This window comes from Astyanax mexicanus, chromosome 1 (genome assembly GCF_023375975.1).
Source record: "Astyanax mexicanus isolate ESR-SI-001 chromosome 1, AstMex3_surface, whole genome shotgun sequence".
NCBI classification, from domain to species: domain Eukaryota; kingdom Metazoa; phylum Chordata; class Actinopteri; order Characiformes; family Acestrorhamphidae; genus Astyanax; species Astyanax mexicanus.
The window spans coordinates 102,099,778-102,120,907 of NC_064408.1; the positions used below are offsets into that span (position 1 = coordinate 102,099,778).

Sequence of the window (21,130 nt, forward strand, 5' to 3'; positions counted from 1 at the left end):
GGCCATGTACAGGCTGTGCAACTTCCATTCCCAGAATGATCATATGTGGTTAAAATCTGGATATATCCAGGTTAAGAGAGTTAGGGAGCCCCCAAACATCACCTGCCAAAGGCAAATATCACAGTGTTTTGTGTATTATGTGTCTAGTGTGGATAGCCAGATGCTGCTGGTCATGTCATGATTACAGTGGATAGAAATGCCTTATGAGACTGTGAAATGGGGAACTTATATAGGTGTGGGTGCTCCCAATCCATCCCCTAAGGTAACATTTTATGATCAATCTATATACTTCAATACCATGACTATTGCATTGTCGGTGTAGAAAGTGAGGATAATTTTACATTCTTAAGAACAAAATGTGTCTTTATATCATATGAAACCCACAATCCAAGCATAATGGAAGTAATGATTAATGGTAGGTTAATCCAACAACTGCAAAACTGTTCAAATAACTGTGCAAACCCGTGGACCACAACGTTTTAGCAATATTGATAAAATTATGTTGCTATTTATTGGATTATTGGATTGGTATTATTGGATGCTATTAGTTACCTATCAACTAAGCAGTTAAATTTTTTGCTAACACTCCGGACACCATTCTATTTATTAATTTTTTACAAATTTTACAAGTAATTTTAGCAAAGCCTAGTTGCTTTCTTGGGCTTTGGGTACTAATAGTGAAGCAGCATGACTGGTGTTTCAGACTCACAGTCCTTGGGCCATAGTGTCAGAGTCTTAGCTTTTAAATTAATACACTTAATTTGTGACTGGAGGTTAGCTGAGCATGAAACGTTTAATCTTAACCTAAATGTCAGATTGCAATCAATTGCTATTATGTCTATTTAGTTCAACTTTCTTTCCATGCTGTTTATTTACAGGTAAATGATAAAGTAACTAGTTCCATTTACTCAGCTCAAGAAAACATTTGGAAAGACATTATTCTTCAGACTAATTAAAGAGTTATTCACACTTAAGTAGACTGATATGTAAGATAATCTACTTTTCACTCAGATGTATTTATTCTTCAGTTTGTTCTTAGTAGTTTGCCTCACTTTCAACTTTTAATGATTTATTTTATTCTTCCAAATAGAGTCAATTTATCAAACATCTGTTTCTGTGTTGTTATATGCTCCACTTTAGATTTAAAAGTTATTATGTATTTGTTAAGCCTTCTTTATTTTTCCAAGTTTTCTTATAAACAACTTTCATTTTACTAGTGTGTTAAATTGTGGGGTGATAAGACTGCCTCTTATCAGGACCACCCCAGGAAATGAAGACCAGAGTTACCACTTTTGCACAGAATAATTTCATCAGAGTTACCAGCCTCAGAAATCTTAAGTTAACAGCCCCCAGATAAGAGCCACTTAAATGCTTCACACAGTATTTTAGTTTGTTTAACACTTTTAAGTTACTACATGATTCTTTATTTGTTCCTTTATATTATGGATGAATTGTTTAAAAAAATGGAATGTGTGTGCAAATGTTGACTTGTACTGTACACCAATCAAGGAAAAAGGGAAAAAATGAGTAATATAAAGAAATAAAAAGGATAATAAAAAAAAATAAAATGCTGGAGAACTTGCAGTAACATGTTGGCATGTTGGAATAGCAGTTATTCATCACTTCCTGTTGGTATCATTATAAATTATGCATGAATTATTGCACACATGAACTTCATTAATGTAAAACTATTTTTGTAGTTAATCCTAATGTCAGCAGAACTTACAATACACATTCATACAACTTAAAATAAGCAAACTAAGAGTGTTTTTTATAAATTGGTTAGACGATAAAAAAGCTAATTAACTGAACTAAAGATTTCTATTTGGCACAACAGATGGTGGTTTTCTTTAAAACGTAAAAAAAATAAAATAAAAATCAAGTGCTTTTTTATAGTTTTTCAGTTGGGACACAGCCTTAGTTTTGTAGTGGAGCAGTAAACGGTCCACATTGAATGGTTGCCTCTGTTAAATGAACACTATTAACACTATTATTTTTTAATTAAACCATTCATAGTAAATAAATAAATACTTAAATAAATACTTTTACCTCAGCTTAACGGCTCTTTAAGCTCTGTCCTTCCTATCTAAACTCGCTCTTTTTTAAAAATCGATTTTTTTTTGTCCACGAGGCAAGCGCGCGCACTCATGCACGCGCTCACACGCGCTCAACATCGGTTGATTGACACCGCGCGCGTTCCCGTTGGATCCTCCTTCTCTTTCCCAGGCTGCGCGCTCGCTCCCGCTCTCCCCGCTCAGAAGCCAAGTTTTGTGCACAGGGATGCGGGCGCGGAGGAGCAGCCTGGAAACATGGCTCACTCCTGGATTTACTCGCCGCTCCGGCTCCATCTACTCCTTCTTCTTCACTCAGTGATATTCTGTCAGGCGTTGAGGAATTACCCGGATAATGAAGGTGAGCTTTATGAGCGCTGTGTTTCTGACGGGTTTTCTGCGCTGTGTGTTGAACTGAACTGAACTGAGCTGAGGGAAACCTCGCTGCTGCTTCACTTTTAGACGGAGTCTCTCTATCTGTACTCGGGATGCTCGGGGAGTCCAGTCAGTACAGGCTGTGGTTAGTCAGTGTGTTAACTAGGTTAGCTAGTTAGCTCTTTATGTGTTAGTTAAAATTTAAGCTAACTAGCTAGGTTAACATTTTAGCTAAAACCGTTAAAATCCGGAGCGACGCGCTGTTACAGAGCCCTGTCAGTTAACCTACCAGCGTTATAACCTAGCTAACAGTTGCAGTGACTGAAAACAAGCTAACAACCGGCGTTTTGAGCTTTAGTAAGATAATTTAGCTTTCTAAAACTAATTCAACAGCGTTATACGATAAAAACAGACTCGGGGTTAACCAATTATAAGCTTAAAATGTCTCTTTTTAAAAGGTCTTTTTGGCTATAATTCGAGCCACTAACGTTAACTTACACGAAACTCGTCTTTATTTTTCGTGTTTGCGAGTACTTAACGCTAGCTTTTCATTCCTAATAAGAACTTTAGATAGCTAATTTTACCCTAATTGACAATTTCTCCTCTTTTAAACCTCTTTATATCATATTAAAGCTGTAAAATGTTGAACTAAACGAGCTAAGTTACTATACACGGAACACGTCTTTTGTATGTGTCTGTGTACTTAGCACTAACGTTAGCTTTCCATTTGTTATTAGAACTTTAGCTAGCTACATTTTTCCTACTTGACCATGTACCCCCCTTTTAAACCTCTTTATATTGTATAAAAGATGTACACATGTTGAACTAAACGAGCTACTACACGAAACACGTCTTAATTATGTGGCTATGTAGCTTTTTCTTTCGTCGTAAGAATGTCAGATAGTTAATTGTTCTCTACTTTACCTTTTTTTCTTTTTTAAAATCCCTTTATATTGTAAGAAAAATATATAAAAATGGTTCTGAAACTTACGCAGTGACATTAAAACGTACAGGGCTTAAATCCATGTAATTACTAGTTTTCTAGACAGAGGGGCGCATAGTTATCACTATATATGTTTTATTATATGATTATATTATATATCATTCCCTGAATCAACAAGAGAACTGCTGTCCAGCCAAAAAACATGTCATTTGTTGTCCATCTTCGTTTTTCTCCATCATTTGAATCCTGTAGATGCTTTGTGCACTTCAGCATTATAATTTTGGTAACTATATCAGATACGTGTTTTAATACATTTAAGATAGTTACATGGTTTTGATTGGACCGCAACCATAACCAGGGTCAGAATATTGAACAATTGTTGTCACTTAGGATAAGTATCTCTTTTATTTTACTTTACTTTAAGCACCATCGTTACTGAAGTGTGTTTTAAGCTCGTTTCTGCCTCCTTCGCTCTCCACATGCTGTTTGGAGAGGGCGTTTCGCGTCTACTTATACATATTCATCTGCCTTGACTCTGATTGGCCAACAGCATTTAGGGCGGTACGCCAAAGCCACGCCCCTCTCGTATAGACTCAGGTGGCCAATTTGGGCTGTTTTTAAAGGGGGGAAATCAGCTCGCCTTTCAGACACTCATGAACAAAACAAACTATAGACGAATTTATCGTGATTAATCTTACATGAAACGAGGTTCTCAGATAGAACAGCTGTCAGATATGTTAATTTGTTAGAGTGAGCTCGGAAATAAAGACAAAGAAGTAAGTGGTGGAAGACAAAAGCATGTGATGTCTTAGTGTGATATACAACTGAGATACATGTTTTAATCTAGTATATTTCTCGTTATTTATCAGATAAAATAAGCTACAGATGAGTGCTTTATGAATAAAATTTCAGTAAGGAATTGATTATTGGTTGCGCTGGGAATTGTAGTAGTTTGTACATGCTTTAGGCAGCTTCGGATAATAATAAAATCCGCTCATGCAAACATAGAACATGGGAGTATGTGATGCTGATTATGTTGGTTATGTTGAAGTGTGCTCATTGTAAAATCAACATCAGTTCAGGAGCTTGCAATGCTTGTAACAAACAGCAGGTGGTACCCCTGAGGCTTTGTGTCTGTGTGCATCTGTGTTTGTGCCTGTGTGTGTGTGAATGTGTATTGCAGATAGTAGTACCATAAGCCACCTTCTCTGTTTTTTTTTTTCATCTGAATTGAGATTAGTGGACTAAAACAGATGTTTAGTTTATTCTCTACTTAAGACACAGCACATCATGAGCAATTGAAATCAGCATAAATGGGAATGCAAAGCCCCCTACAGAGCAATTGCTTTGCTCTCTTTCTTGAGTTTGCCAACCCCCTTAAGGAATCGCTGAGGTTTGTAAAGAGACAGCAGTATCACAGGTGCGACACAGACACCCATCTGGATATTCCCGTTTCTACAAAGAGGGGAAAGATAAAAAGACAGTGTGAGAGCATGAGCTCCATTTGCATTCCCCTATTCCACAAATTCTATATCTATACTGGACAGTAACAAAGGATTCATTTCAATATGCTAGATAGGAAACTATCAGTAAAATGAATGCAAGTCTTATCTGTATTACATTATACATTCAAGGGATTCAAGCACAGGTACCCTGTTTAAGCGACACCTTCATTCATCCATGCAGGCATTGTCCGTCCATCTCCCCGTCTTGGCAAGATGCTTCAGGTGGCCCCTTTTTCTGCTGCCCGCTTGCTGCTCGCTCTCATTAGCTCTCTTTTTGTGAGCATTCCTACTGTGTTTGGAGAGGCTTTCTTTGCCACCTTTGTTTTCCCTACTTGGCGCAGTGGCAGAGAAATTAGCATGAGAAAAAGCCCTCCTTTATGCCATGTTCAGCCGGGCTCATAGGCCACGGTGAAGGCCTGAGCCTCTCTCTCACTCTCTCTCATTCTCTTTCTCTCTGTATCCTGCCCTGCTTCTGTTTTCATTCATGGACAGTGAAGACCATGAACCAGGCGCTTTTGTTTTGAGAGTGGTAATGAAGTCTCTTGATTGGCCTAATCTGTATCCCCGGTCTTGCTCTTTCACACAGTCATTTACTCGGCCCAGCAGATTGAAAAAATAAGGTCCGGTTGTGTAGGTTTTGAGTGGTTGTTGGTCTGTTATTCTTCTCGTGCCTCCTTTTTAGTATTGTGATGGATTTGGCAAACATCCTGCACCTCTTAAATCCCGATAAAAATGAATGAGCTCTGACAGGCTTCACTGGACTTTATTTTAGCATAAACTAACATGTCATAAATGCTGTAATGGGGGAATAGTATTAGCCAGACTTTGTGACTTACCACATTCCTTTATGATTACATTTTCACAAGAGGTAGAAAGCTCAACTTGTAAGACATTTCATTCTTACATGCATTATTCTGCTTATTCAGAAACTAAAGAAGGTGCCGTAATACAAAACCTTACAAAAAATCACCTTTTTATGCTCTGGTTAATCAGAAACTCAAACATTTTAGTCCTACAAGTTATTAATACAAACTGTCATTGTTTATCATGTATGCAAAAGTGTTAAAATGTCAAAGTTGTTTTGCCCATACAATTTTACAAAAGAAAACAACAAATATACAAAGCAAAAAAATGGAATAAGTAATTAATTTTAAAAATCAGCCACATTAACACTATAGCACTTCTTTGTGGACAGTGTTCACATCATGTCAGCAGGCTCAATAGCTGTTTTATGTTTTTAGCTGACGTGTTGCTGTTTGTTTGTTGTTTCTGCATTATATTTCTCACATCTCTCAATTGTTTCCAGCTTTGTTATAAAAGCTGTCAAAAAGCATTTGTTGTATTTCAGCTCCCATATTTTAAAAAATCTTATGTTGGAAAGTCTTATATTACATGTTTTGTAATTTGACAGACACTGCTTCAAAACAAGCCAAACAATAGTTTTGGTGGGGGTTGGTTTCTAAGGCACAATCCTTTCTTTGACTGGATCTACTGAATAGCTCAGGGTGGCTCTGATTGGCTACCAAGCAATGTGTCATGGGATTTTACAAGGGTACAACACATTTTACACTGACATGCTACAGGTCATGTCATTTCAGTATGTACAATGATCATATGTGTATCAGTTGTACAGTGTCTTTTTGTGAGTGATGCTGAATACTGGCCAGCTGCTAATGTCAAGTTGATGTAAATGTTATAAAAGAGTTAGAGCGAGACCTAATGTCATAGAAGGCATTACTACCCACAGTGGACAGAGTAGTAGGTGGCAATGATTGCGATTGGCTTGCCTTTAGCCAGTGACTCATCGAAAGGATTGTCTTGTAAACCCAGATGTGCACTACAGTTTCAGCAAATATAGAGCTTAGTGTGAGAAATGCTGGAACATTCCTTTAAAAAGATAATAAAGAAATGCACTGAATGATCTGCCCTCCATGTGAACCAGACACTCAAGAGCAGAGATCTTTAAACAGCTTCGATTCCTGCCTCTGGAAGAGGCTCAAAATCACTGACGAACCTTGCATTCGAGAGCTGTATTTGCGTGAGAGGATTAATGGGATGTGTGGAGAGAGGCTGATTTGATTCAGCTGCGCGCCCGTCCACGCTCTCCTGTGGCTCTCCAAGCAGATTTTTATCAAAAGCCGAGGCCCTCAGCAAGAGCATGAGCTCCTGTAGCTTGCGCAGCTCTCGACTCCTCTCCAAAGTACACTGTACTTTAAACCTTATCACTCTCATCCTTATCCAAATGCTCCCCGATCAAACGGTTCTTTCAGCAGGGCAGGACACGCCAGCCTGTGGTGCTTCAAAGAGAAGCAAGAGTGCCGAGTTCCAGGGCAGTGGAGCTGCTTGAAATCTCTTGAGGTTATGAACCTTGATGGCATATCAAATGGAAGCGATGACGTGTAGTTGCACTGAAAGCACTGAAACAGCCAGTTTATGCTGGTCAGCCATAACAGTAAAACCACATCTGTGACTGTGAAATAAAGTGAGTAGCATTCATTATCTCATTGCAGTGGCACCTTTCAATTAATGTGTTTGAAGTAGGAAAATGGCCAAATGTAAGGACCTCAGACACTTTCACAAGGCTCAGATTGTAATGGCTATGACTGGATCAGAACATCTTAAAAACATTAGGCAATCCTTGTGGGGTGTTCCTGGTATGCTGTGCTCGGTATCTACCAAAAGTCATCTATGGAAAGACAACCAGTGAACCGACAATAGTGTCAAAGGTGCTTAAGGCTTATTCTGAAAAAAACTGTTTTAAGTAGTATTGATTGTACTATTCTGTGCATCATCTTTTAAGATTACATTACTGAGTATTGGCATGGAACAGGTCACTGATGGTTCATGTTCATTGTGTCATAGATATAATGCCATATATCTGATATTATGAAGTGTATGATATACTGCTTTATTTTACTTAATAAATATATAACATATCCACAGACTTAATCAAATGCTTTTGTTACATGATTGGTTGTATGGCACATCCACATATGGATGCTAAGCTCAGTAGCAGCTAAAATAAGCTTGCTGAGCTTCTGCATGGTTGGCTGAGGTTCGATCCCTGGAGAATCTTTTGCTGTGATGGACTGGTGCCCTTTCCGGGGAGTGTTCCTTCCTTGCGCCCTGCAATTCTGGGTGGGCTCCAGACCCACTGCAACCGAGTTTAGGAAGAAGCAGATAAGATGTATGGATGAATGGATGGATTTTTTAAAAAACATTTTATTGGCTAGTTTAATGAATGCATCTCTAATGGGGTGCACTATTAACTAAATTTTACTAAGGATGGTATTGTGTGGTTTGGGATGCAGCTTTTGTAACGCAACAGTATTTGCAGATTAGTAATCACTAAAGCAATAAACCAAATTACATAAATTCAGAAAACTCATTAAAAAACACATTAAATCACTTATGTGTGTCTGAACCCAACATTCTTGCAGTGCATAAATAAGCCCAGAATTTTAATTTAGGGCTTGTTCAGTGTGTGAAAAAATCATTTGCTAGTGAGGTCTCTGTCTTCACCTTGTCTGCTGTGTCCTTAATGATCAATGATATATAATCATCAACAACATGTATAGTCTCCAACATGTCCTATTCCATAGAACAAAATATTACATTCTTGTGATTTCCCTAATTAAACAGAGTCTTAATTCAATGGGACATAGATAAATAGTGTATATATGAGTTGTCATGTCGTTAAAAATAGAAGGCTTTAGTCACAGCGCGTGAGGTGAAAAGGAAATGAAGGTTTTACATTTGGCGCCATCGATAAAGGAAGGAAAATGGTCTGTCTTTTTGTATTGAACAGAGAAGAAAATAAGCACCACTATCTCCTCCAGAATCCTGAAATGATTTCGCTTGTGCGGCCCCAGGCACTGTAATACACACTCGCAATCTCCTTCCCACATTTGTTTCCACCCTGATATTACACACTGACTGCGCTTCCCCTTGACAGACAGACATTATGAAGTCATTTTAACTCCCCTGATAGATAATGGTGCTGCATATTGGCAGAAGCAGGTTTTACCTCAGGCAGAGTAATCATACGTGATTAAAACAGATCCGAGCTGTTTTGTACATAAGACCTTTCAGCTCACGGTGGCTTTGATCCCTCCTTCCAGCCCGGTCTTTTAGCTTCATTAGGACACACACAGTTAGAGGCTGGTCTAATGTGGAGCAGAAATGCTTTCTAATGACAGAAGCGGTGAGGACAGTGTAGACTGTAGACTATTCATTAAGTGCAGTACTTTCATCACTGATTGTCGGCTCTCCTGCTAGGTTCCAGACAAGACTGTTCTGGGATGTCTTTTTTTAATTGGTGCACTTGAGCATTGTCTCTGAAGAAGCTGAGCACTAAAAAGAAGCTGTCAGTGTTTGATTGTGAATGCTTTTTCTCTCTTTTCAAGTTTTGATTTTAAGCGTAAGTGACTTTGGACTTGATTTTTCTACACTTCATTTACAAATTCATGCTGTTGTAGCAGATGTTGTGATGTTGGTGAGGTTTTACAAGCTTTAGAGCTTAATAATATGAAATTAGGCTAAAATAAAGTAAACATTGCTTTTGAAATAATAATACAGCACTGAGCTGGAATGTGACGGTTTTAATTAAATTAGTCAGGTTTTTAGCTTTGTTAAACAACAGAAAATGCACCCTACCTGCCTAATAATGTAAGACCTAACCTTTCACACACCTACTGTATTAATGATGTGAAGGGACTAAACAACTAAAAGACTAGCTACAGTATAAAGTGATTCATATAATTTAAATTTCAATTTAGTTCAATATAATACAATATTGATTTCATAAGACTCAAGGCACAAGTTAAAATGCAAGTCAGTATGCCAAAGTATGCTGTGCTGTATGTGCACAAAGACAGATTCATTGATGTGTAGTAAGCTCAGTAAGTTTGTCCATCTGTTCCTCTGCTGATGTATTTTGGATGTATTTTGGATACGGTTTACTGGATGCAGGTCATGTTGTTCCTGCAACAGTGGGAAGTGTTTGTGATAGTATCCTGGGAGTATTCTTTAAGAGATCAGAAAGGCTACTCAGCTATTTTGTTCCAGGTCTTCTTGACCTGCTAGAAGTCAATTTGGTATATAGCTGGCATATTCTCACACAACAACACACAGTTTTAGCAAAACACAGCTTAGTTAATGACTCATTCTCACACAAACTGATGATATAAAGAGCTGCCTGCCGAATATGTCTGTAGATAAACAAAAAAGCTCTGAAAGAAATTGTCTGCCTGTTACTTGTCTTTGAAGCCTAGAACCCGTGGCACATCCCAACTATTTCAAATCTACTGAGAATTGTGACAAGGCGTCAACAAGTCCTAAAAATTAATTAGTTTTTGATAATGCATAATTTTCTGTCTTTTTATATGTCAAATCAGTTCTGCGATTCTGTCCACGTTACTGCATCTTTAAATTGTAAGCCCTAATTCAATTTGTTAAAACATAGCATAACATTCTTGTCCATTTTTTACACCTTATGTGTTTTCTATCTATTCTAACATAATTTCTTTAAAGAAAAACAACAAATAAATGTAGTGTTTGGTGAAAATGTCTGCAAATATTGTGTATATTATGTGTGTATTATAAATGATTATATTAACACTGCATTATTTTAGTACAACCTACTTGAGTTGCTCAGTTGGCTCTGTGTTTGAGTTCTCCTTTATTGCTTCTCTAAATTTCTCCTCTGTTGCTTCTATATTGTAGACTGGATGGTTCAGAGTCATGCTAAGGGGACAGTATATGAACACACATAGGAAAAAGTATTTTAAACAAATTACAAAATAGATAAGTAATAGACATGGGCAAGAGGTTATGAATGTCTGTAATGTTATGTTTGATGAATTGCCCTGGCCTGTATTATACATAATATATTAAATTTTTGCCATATTACGGTTCCCACTCCTAATTGCTCCATCCTTGTATTTATGTAAATTCCTGTTGATGACAAAAAGCTGTAATTAGAGTTTCTGTGAAAAAAAGAAAAAACAAAACATATTTGTGACTGGAGCCTGTCTGTAGACCATTATTTATATGCTTAATTTAAAAGGTGAAAATCAGGCAAATAAACTCCTGCTGAAAAGTCGAGAGGCTGCGTGTCTGAGAGGCCTCCTGAGAGCACTAATGTCTGTTAACAGCTGCATGGTTTATAATGGCTCGATATGGGTTCAGATACAGACAGCGATGATGATGTCACCTTCTGAGTGTGTGGCCCCAGTCTGAGCATTCTAATTGGCCCTCGAGTTGGTTTGCAGTTTTAACCTGTCTGGTGTATCTCTGGAGGGGGTTGGTAGGTCTGATAGGAATTTGCTACCCAGGGCAGGTCTTGCAGTAGTGAAAACCCACCCCAAACACACACACGGACACACACACAGACACACACACAAATGCGGCAGGTGTAGGGCAAGCCATGTGTGCTGTTCTAATGAGACGTCCCATGAGTGTGCTGTGTCTAACTAACCCACACAGACCACCATCTCACGCTACATCTAACACAGGCTTATTTGTACCACTCATGCTGCTACACGCTGCTTGCTGGAGCCTGTCAGTGTTCTGTGACACACATTATACACATTATTAACTTGGGAAATGGTCCCGGCTTCTGCTGCTTACACCTCCCTGAATCACTAGCTTAAGTGCTTCCTGTTTAAAGAAAGTCTGGCTGCTGAAAGAAACATGTTTTACATCGACTTTTGACTAACTCTGCTTTTCTCTGTGTCATACTTAGACAACCCGATCTTTCTATGAGCCTTATTTACATTATGTGTACTCGTTATGTGACTGGCCTTGTCCCGTTAATGCTGACTTGTACCACTTGAATATGATAAGTGAAGCTATCATCCATCAGCTTCTGCCGATTCACGCTTCCTGTGTTTGTTCTAGCTTTTTCCTCATTCTCAGTGGGTCGGCTGAAGTACGTTTTTATCTGAGCAAATGTCTGGTCACTGTTTATCTCTTACCACGAGGCCTGGTGGTCTTTCTCAAAGATAGTGTTGATACGTTGGTGCCTTCTATCTCTGCTGATATGTCCATATCTTTGGGGCAGGACTGCTCGGTATCTGGAGCCCAGCATGGGTTTCCGTGGCTTAGCGCTACAGATGCTCCTGCGCTATGATAGACTACTGTGGAACACGACTTCCTGTCAACAAGCAATGCGTCTCATTAGTTTCCAGCCTTCTGTTCAGAAGCTTGGAGGCTTGCAACATTTAGGTCCTAAACAATATTAAAACTGATACCAATGTTTTAAATAGCTAAAATCTACTCTGCCATCATTTTTATAGTAAAAAAAAGATCTCCTGTAGGTTTAGTGATTGAATAATAAGTGTATTAATAAAATCTGTACGGAATTACTTTTTTATTGGGGTGGTTTATGGTAATTATTGATGGACATCTTCTGTGATTATAGTCCTATCCAAATGAGTCATGTAAGTCATTTTTCCAACATTAGTAAAGGTTCTGGAACCTTTTACCTCAGTGTCGTAATAATTACCTCACATTATGTTAATCCTGTGATTTTCTGAAGTATAGGTGTGTGGAAAAATGAATGTAGTTTAATTTTCCATGGTACAAATACCATGAGTGGCATAAATGACTATGGCAAACCTCAACACTCAAGTGCAGAAGATGAGCTAAAGGACTCATCAGTTGTTGTGTAGCATGGCCAGTAGCCTACATATAGTATTATATGCATGTAGCTGCTGATATTCCAACTAAACTTTCTTTATTACTATACGTTTTTAATGCAATTGTTATTGGGCTATTATTCCAAGTGATGTGGACCCTTACGCAGTACTTTTTTCATTGTTATATGAACAGTTAAATTAGTGTTTAAAATTACAATGTTTAAATTAACAATGTGAGATTTTTAAAATTTTTAAAGCATGTGCATTTTACATTGGCAAATTTGCTATGTAGTAAATGGCACACGTGGCACATGTTTCAGTCACATTATTGTTGCTACCACTGAAAAGCCACAATGTTTATCATCACTTGTTTGATATACCTGTAACCAAATTCACCGTCATGCAGTATCTTTTTCATAGCCAATTTCTGGTCAAGCCTATTTGGTAGGATGACGCAAACATCGAATGGTTTTACAGTTGAAAGGGATTCTGTCTTTGAAAATTATACAGTAAATGTGTTTAAGGAATGTGTTCTTTTTTAGGAAACAGGAATTCTTTAAATTGATCCTTAACTTGGGCTTCTGTGCAGATAATAGCACTGCTGCCCTTCCAGAAGTGCTTTTCTTTCTCTGCCCTTCATTGTAGACCTTTTTTATCGATAGTAAAAGCCAAGAGTTCAGTTGACAGGTTTCTGACCGTAGCCGGCTGACGGGCGTTTGGGGACTCCAGCAGCTTTGGCTGACCAGACTAGCACAGGCTGGACATCCCTGGTGGATCTCATCAGACAGTCCAGTCAGGATGGACACTCTCTTTAGCCCCACTGTGAGCTCTGCTCTCCCTGCGGACTGCAGCACTCAGTCCAGAGCAGCTGACTGACAGGAGCTGCTGACTTCCTCTTACTCTAATGTATATCACATTTCTGCCCGGAGATAGAGAGATAGCAAAATGTCACTTTATATGTGTAAAGAAATCACCGCAGCTGTTCAGGTCTAGTTTCACAGAGTATTATATCTTTTGTGAGTCCACTGAGTAGGCTTGTTTTTTCTACACTCGTAAATAAATAATACTTAAATACAGATGTCAAATAGGGTCGGCAATATGGCAGAATATTGTATCACAATGGTTAAAGGCATTTTCACATCTTTGGAGCCAGCACATTTTGTTCCCTAAAAAACTAACATTAAATGGATCAATTTTAAAGGACCATTTTTTTAATGTGAAAAAATTAGCCTCCAGTAAATGTAGTGATTCCAGTTAAAGATCTCCTACGTGTTGAACAACGAAAATGGTTTGGTTCAGTCAATAATGCTAATGTATCTAGAAGTCCATTCATTATTTGCCACATTAGCATGTACAGTATAGCTGAACTACGTATTTTACATCTAAGATTTTACAGTGCATTTTTTCACATCTGTGCACAAGGGATTGCCAACAAAGACAAATGTTTAGATGTGGCAGATATTTCTAAATTATGTGATGATGTGTTTGTTTATAACTCCAGAAAAGCTGAATGTTAAGGTATATTGATCGATTTTGATAGATACAATATGTACCTAAATTATATTGGATATAGCACAATAATACATGGTATAAACCTAGACTGTCCTTGAACTGTATTCTGTTTACACAGCAGGTAAAAGTGGCTCAAATCTGATGCATTTTGAGTATCTTTGTGGCAGTGCGAGTGGCATTCTTAGTTAAAATTTTGGCCACTTTTGCTACGTTCACATTACAAGCCTCTAACTGATTCTGACTTTTTGGTCAGATCATATTTGGCTATCTTTTTGGTTTACATTTATAAATGCAAGTGAGCTGTATCTGTCTGTATTGTATATGTATCAGTCCCTGGAACAAAATGCATGTGCACATTTATGCACGACAACTGTTAGTCTCTTCAACAGCACTGTGACAGCACTAACACATGCATACAATCGGGACTTTTATATTTATGACTTATGTCCACAAATCAGATATGTATCATATTTAGGACCAAATGTGAAAGTGATTCAAATCTGATTTGAAAAGATTTGACAATTTGACCCACCCAGACAGCCTTCAAAATCAGATCTGTGTAATTTTAATGTAGTTTTCACATACGACACATATCTGATATGCCACAAAGCAACTCATTTTGCAACAGTCAGATTGAAAATTCATGCAACTTTTACTTCAATCCAACATAGGCCAAAATAAATGTGTGCTTATGAGAAGGTAAAATGTAAGACAGCTAATAAGGAGGCTTTCAGTGGTGTGACAGCAAGGTTACATACCTCATAAATATTGTGAGCAAGGTCTCTGTTCATACTAAACTAGAAGGCACATACTTCAACTGCTCTGAAGTAGTTGTTAATGTTTTTCTTATTTATTTTGTTATTTTACCTCAGGATAAGTGAATTATGTCAAGCATTGCTTTTTTGTGCATCTATGTCAGTTTAGTATCCTCAACTGTTCAGAAAAATCTAGGACATACAGTAGGTCAGATTAAAAAGAGAACATGGACAGCCTAAAAAAATAATAAGATTTACTGAGAAAATCAGATTTGTGCCACTTTACCTGCTGTGTGAATCTAGCACCTCAATCTGACACATAATGGCCACAGTGATGGTGTTTGCTTTCCATTTTGATGGATTTTAGTGACATCTGATATCTCAACTCACAACTCAGTCTCCGCTAACATTCCAGCTCGGATGTTTTTTTTCCCTTTTCCTTTTTACTGTCTCTGTGGTTACTGTTTGTGCTGAAAGCGCTTGCTGATGGCTGCAGTTTGCTGGCGTAAATGGTTAAATCTGATCTCCAGCCCTGAGGTGATCTCTCTACCCCTCGGGGGGGATTCTAGCCCAGCACACAAGCACAGCAGTTTAATGATGAAGAAGAGGTTCTGTCCTCCACACTCCATCTCCTCTTTTAGACACTGCAAGCAGAAAATGATGGCAATCAATTTGTTCCTTCCCTTTTTTCATGGTTGTCTACAATACGTAATCGTATATGAAGTAAGTAAGGATGTAGCAAAACAATAAACAACAATACTCTGTTGTACTGTACTGTACTGTACTGTAATGCTAAAGATTAGTCTCTGTGAAGTGTCTTTGCCACCTAATACACAGCTGCACCAAGAGATGTGTGTATATTAGGGGTGTCACGATTCTCTAAATCCTCGATTCGATTTCATTTTCGATTTGAGGGTCACGATTCGATTCGATTCTCGATTTTCTTGTTTTTTTTTCTTGTTATTATTTTATGCCTCATAAAATTTAAATAATATATTTATTATTATTATTATTATTATTATTATAAATATTATAAATATTATTATTATTATTATTATTTATTAAGATATATATGGTAATGCCATCTAGTGACTTTTTTTGGTAGCAACAGTGTGCACTATTAAAACAAGCAGTTTATCAGAGCTGTGTGTGGATGGCTGGTGAAACTGCTCATTACATGAAGCTGCAGTTCTTCATCCAACCACTAGCAGCAGCAGCACCCCGCTCTCTTCACTCAGTCACTACTTCAGTACAGCCCAGCCACGGGCTACAGAGCTCAGCCAGTCCGTTTTTACTGTTTCTGTAAACAAATAAAGGTTTTAACCCCACTAACCGGATAATACAGCTCACTACAGTTCATCTTTCAGCCCAAGCAGCTAACAGCAGCAGGTTAGAACAGCCGACACGGAGTCACTGCTCGGATACATTATAAACAGGTCAGTTAGCGAGCTGCTAACCTCAGGATGTTTATAACTACGGAGTTTAGTGGACACACCACGGCCGCCAGGTAAGTCTTTTAAAGGCTACTGAAGACTATTAAAGGCTATTAGAGGTCATTGAAAGCATTATTGGGGGGCAGAAATCAGTACAGGCTGGTTAGATAAGTGATGTTTATTAACGTCATTAAAACAGATTTTGTCAGGTATTGTCTTATAAATATTTACACATAACTTATATCTCTCCTGAAAAGCTTTTATTTTAGTCAGAAACACGCTTGTGTTTACTTTATCTGAGAGAAAGATGTTTTTTTAATTCAATGGAAAGCAACAGGTGTAGTCAATTATAAGTTTAAGATTTTTAATCCACCTCACTGTGATCTATAGTCAGTGTTCTCAAGTCACACTGACACACGCATTTCAGCGAGTTCACACGCTCTCACCTGCGCGCACCCACCCCTCCGTTAGATACAGATACAAAACCTGCGCGCCCAACCCCCGCCCCCCCTCCCCCCCTCCCCCCCTCCCCCGTTGGACAGATAAAAACAGTGATCACACTCCCGCCGACTGCGCTCATGCAGCGGCTCTCTATTTAAATGAATAGGATGCGCTGTGTTGGTGCCGCGCCATTTGCGTAGCGCGCTGCGCTATTTGCGTAGCGCGCGCGGGAGGGATCGTCGATCCTCTTTTTGACTTCGATACTCGAGATCGTGACCTCATTTCGATTCGATTTCGATAAAATATCGAGATCGTGACACCCCTAGTGTATATAAGAGACAAGTTTGTAGGGCATGCATAAAAGCAAAAACACGCATGAATTCTGATTTAAATCATTCATGTCGCATGTCCATGGATCGGATATGTATCTGATTTAGGACCACATATGAAAGTGACTCAAATCTGATTTGAAAAAAACATCGGATTTTGCACATTCACACAGCCATGAAAAAATCAGATCTGAGCCACAGCCTGGTAATGTGACCATAGCCTAAGTTGTCAGAAGTAATCTTGGGCTGGTCATGTCAAGGTGACGTGAATTATCAAGGTTCCATACCACTACTGTTGTGTGGGCATTTACCATTCCTCAATCCACAGTGTTGCGTGTAGCAGCACTACGTAATAGAAGGCATAACCGCTTACAGTGGACAGTGCAGTGGATAGTAATGTTTGTGACTGGTGGTATCCGACTAAAATTGTCCATACTATTAGACAAAATGCAAAATTTATAGCCACATTAAATGCAGGAGGAACCTGACACTTATCCCTCAGGTTGAGCATTCTTTAGCTTTCATAGGACATGGAAAATAATTCCTGTCCCATGACTTTTGGTCTGTCAGTATAAAAATGTCCCCCTGTTTCTACATTAACTCTACTCTTTTATAAAGGCTTGTCTTTAGATCTGGAAACATTGCTGTAAGTATTTGTTTGCATTTACCCACAAGAGCAATAGTGAGGTCAGATACTGGTGTTGAATGATGAGATTAGTTATGGCACTCCAACTCATCCTAAAGGTATTGGATGAAGATCCATCACCACAGAAAATGCAGTCCAATGCTGGGGGGTTTAATCCCCTTTATTCAACATTTGGCAATAGGAAATCTCCCATTCTACTGTATAACTTAATTCCTTTTAGAGGGTTTATACAAACAGTGTATGTGGGCAGCTGAGTCCTGTATTAACTATGGGTTTTCCATAAATGTAGCTAAATTCACTTAAAATAAGGGGTGTCCACAAACATCTGGACACACAATGTAGCTGTGAGACTCAGCTCAGTTCTTTAACTCTCTCTATCTTCTCCTCTCTCTCTAGCTGTGTCCCCTTTTACTCCTGGTCCTGCTCCCTCTGCTCCTAAATGTTTTGTTGCGGGTTTGTGGCCTTTTGGCAGGTAGATTAAAGAAGTGCTTTGTCCCTGGAAAGGATGGGGATTAGGAGCGGAGAATTGCAGGATTCTCTGCTTATTCTCTGTGAGAATAGAGGCCAATGAAAGAGAGGCTCCCTCCTCTTTGCCCCTGTTGAGCCTCTTGTGTGTGTGTGTGTGTGTGAGAGAGAGAGAGAGAGAGAGAGAGAGAGAGAGAGAGAGAGAAAGTGAGAGAGATTTTTTTTTGGTGTCAGGTCCCTAGAGGCTTGGATCAGGAAAGGGGAAGCTTTCTACTGTTGCTGTTAAGACCAGCACTTAAAGGGTATGTTTCAAGCAGAGGGAATAGGACCTCACCACAAGTTGATCATTTCTGCATGTAAAAGAGGAATCAATTAATTAATTTGTTTTGGTTAGTGGTTAAATTACTACTACATGTTGGTTGGTCTGATGGTCCATTTCCTTGCCTTTGTTTTTATTAATATGAGTCAGAATGGTAATCTGAGGTTTGGCTGGCCTCAGTTTGACACATTGTGCGGTTAACCAAAACTGCAGTTTCAGTTTATGTATTTGTTTATTTACTGTATGTAGCTGAGAGCTCAGACACTGGGGCCTATTTCCCACAATTGCTGTTTTAAAAACACATTAAAATACATGTGTTCATCCTGGGTGGAATCAGATGTGTTAAACAGCAATTAATATAATATAATATGAATTGAGCCTTTATTATCTTATACACTGCAATTATCTGTGCAATAAAATTATTGAGCAGACAGGATAATGAACTTGCTCGAACAGCAGTTTAGTGGACCTGGGTAATATGGGCTGCACAATATATAAATAAAAAATATAATAATAATAATGCCCACTGTCTGTTAATGATGAATAATTAACTTTAAGCAGATATATGTAATAGAATATGATAACAGTGCAAACAGTTGTAGCATGGCATTTTTTATGTAATTTGACTTAACATTGCACATCCTGTAATGTGACTATTGGGCAATGGATGATTTGCAACCATGGAGCCACCTTTGCTCCTACTACACTACCATTTTTTTAAATCAATTTGCATGTACCTTCAGATAAAAAAAAAAAAATATATATATATATATATATATATATATATATACGTATATATGTATACATATATATATATTTGCACTGCTGACAGAAACACAGAACATGTAAAGCTGCAGCCGTTATCAATACAGATTCAGGTTGACAATAGTTCTATGGTCTGAAGAGACTCTTCATACAGGAGAGAAGTTGTTGGGTTTATAGTAAAAACAGCTTTTGTAATGAGATACTGTTGTGTGTTTTACTGCATATGATAAATTATACATAACTCATAATGCAGAGTAAAACTTAATTGACCTCTACTATGAGGTGCTTACTTATAAAATATTATTATATTATTATTATACATTTTTGAAAACTCACCTGCAGATCTGTATTTTGAGTTTCAATCAAATATTTTAAATGCAAAATAAACAAAAATAATTATGTTTAAAATCTTGTTCTCATGAGTACAATTTCGTGTCTCTTCACACCCGTACAATTTACAGTTAAAATATTTACACCAAACATTGCACATCAGCAGATCAGATAAAGACTGTTTCAGTACCATTAAGCAGATGTTTAGCATGCCTGTTTTGCTTCTCTGTAATAGTGTGTCCCTTCTCTCAGAAAATGGCCATTAATGATGGATATCCATTGGAACCATTAATGTTTGTGTGTCATCCAGACTTATACCCACACTGAGCATTCAGTTTTAATTAGACTTTGGATACAGTTGTGCTTTTTTGTATTTCTCTCATTTTGTTTTTTAATTTAACTCCAAAGGGTATGTGTTAGCAACAGGAGAGGGAGAAGCTGATATGCAGCGTGAAAAAGGAGGAACATCTGAGGTTTGAATGTGATTAAAAATTAATCACCCTGCTTGCCAGGGCTGTAATTGGTTTGGGACGGAGCTCAAAGTGGGAAGTTCATGGCTGAGGCTACAGGGAAATGGCCTGACTGATATAAATAGCGGAGGAGCTGCTATTTTAACCTCGGAAAATGTTGTTTTAAGAATGGATTTCATGAGGCTGGATAATGAGGTCCGGTATGTTTTTCTTAGTGGGGTTTTATTGGTTTTCAAACATGCTGGCTGTACTGTTTGGGGCTGCAATAGTCATTATTGGTAATGGCAATAATAAGAAAATGCTGAATTGGTGACATTTAGCTTTCCTATTTACATCACATGACTGTAAGGGAATCTACAGATGGCAATTAATAGTATGTGAATGATTTACTTTAACAACACTTGCACTTGATTTGCAGTAAGAAAATTATGTGTGATTTCATAACATGACGTTAAGAACGGTAGGAATCCACTGAAAAAATGCAGAAACAGGAGCAACTGCTAAAACTGTTGTAGCTTTATAACTACTAACTACAGCAACTATTGGGGCTCACAAAGCCAGCCCATAGCTGTGGATACAGAAGTAAACACAGTTTTAACACATACCAGTGTAATTAAGTGTAGCAAATTCTATTAATCTTTATGTTTTTATGCTGTTGGAGAAAATTGGAGTACCTGTGGAAACCCATGCAGACACAGAGAAAACATGGAAACTCCACCCAGATAGAGATTTATAACCATAAGGACTTATGCTGTCTTCAGTTGTAACTCCGCTGTTGGGATTTCTGTGGGATTTCAGCAGAAGCACCCCAAGAAAAAGGACTTCCTACTCAAAAAGTTGGGAGATCCACACCAACTCAGAGTTTAGAATCCAAGATGCCTACACCAATAGTAGTAACATCAGTAATATTATGGTACTTTTATCTATTGGTGTGTCATAAATCAGTTGTACACACAGTACTGTTCAAAATTTATCTTTGGACATGTTTAAACATACTGCATAATGCGACGATGTCAACTGGAATTGCTAACAATCCTAACCTAGGACATTAAAAGTGGGACATATTTTGGTTAGATTGGCCATAAAACAATGGCAACTGATTGCTCAAACCAGTTATGGTAAACGTCCAAAGTTCTTGACTCACTGTTTTT

General features: G+C 38.1%; 1 protein-coding gene across 1 annotated transcript in view; it reads left to right on the forward strand.

Moving 5' to 3' along the window:
* The first annotated feature begins 2,224 nt into the window (after positions 1 to 2,224).
* ek1 (eph-like kinase 1) overlaps positions 2,225 to 21,130 on the forward strand; it is a 135,183-nt gene continuing 116,277 nt past the window's right edge. The window contains exon 1 of the mRNA XM_022681064.2: positions 2,225 to 2,412. Coding sequence (XP_022536785.2) covers positions 2,310 to 2,412 — 103 coding nt within the window. The 5' untranslated portion in view covers positions 2,225 to 2,309. The remainder of the gene's footprint in view (positions 2,413 to 21,130) is intronic.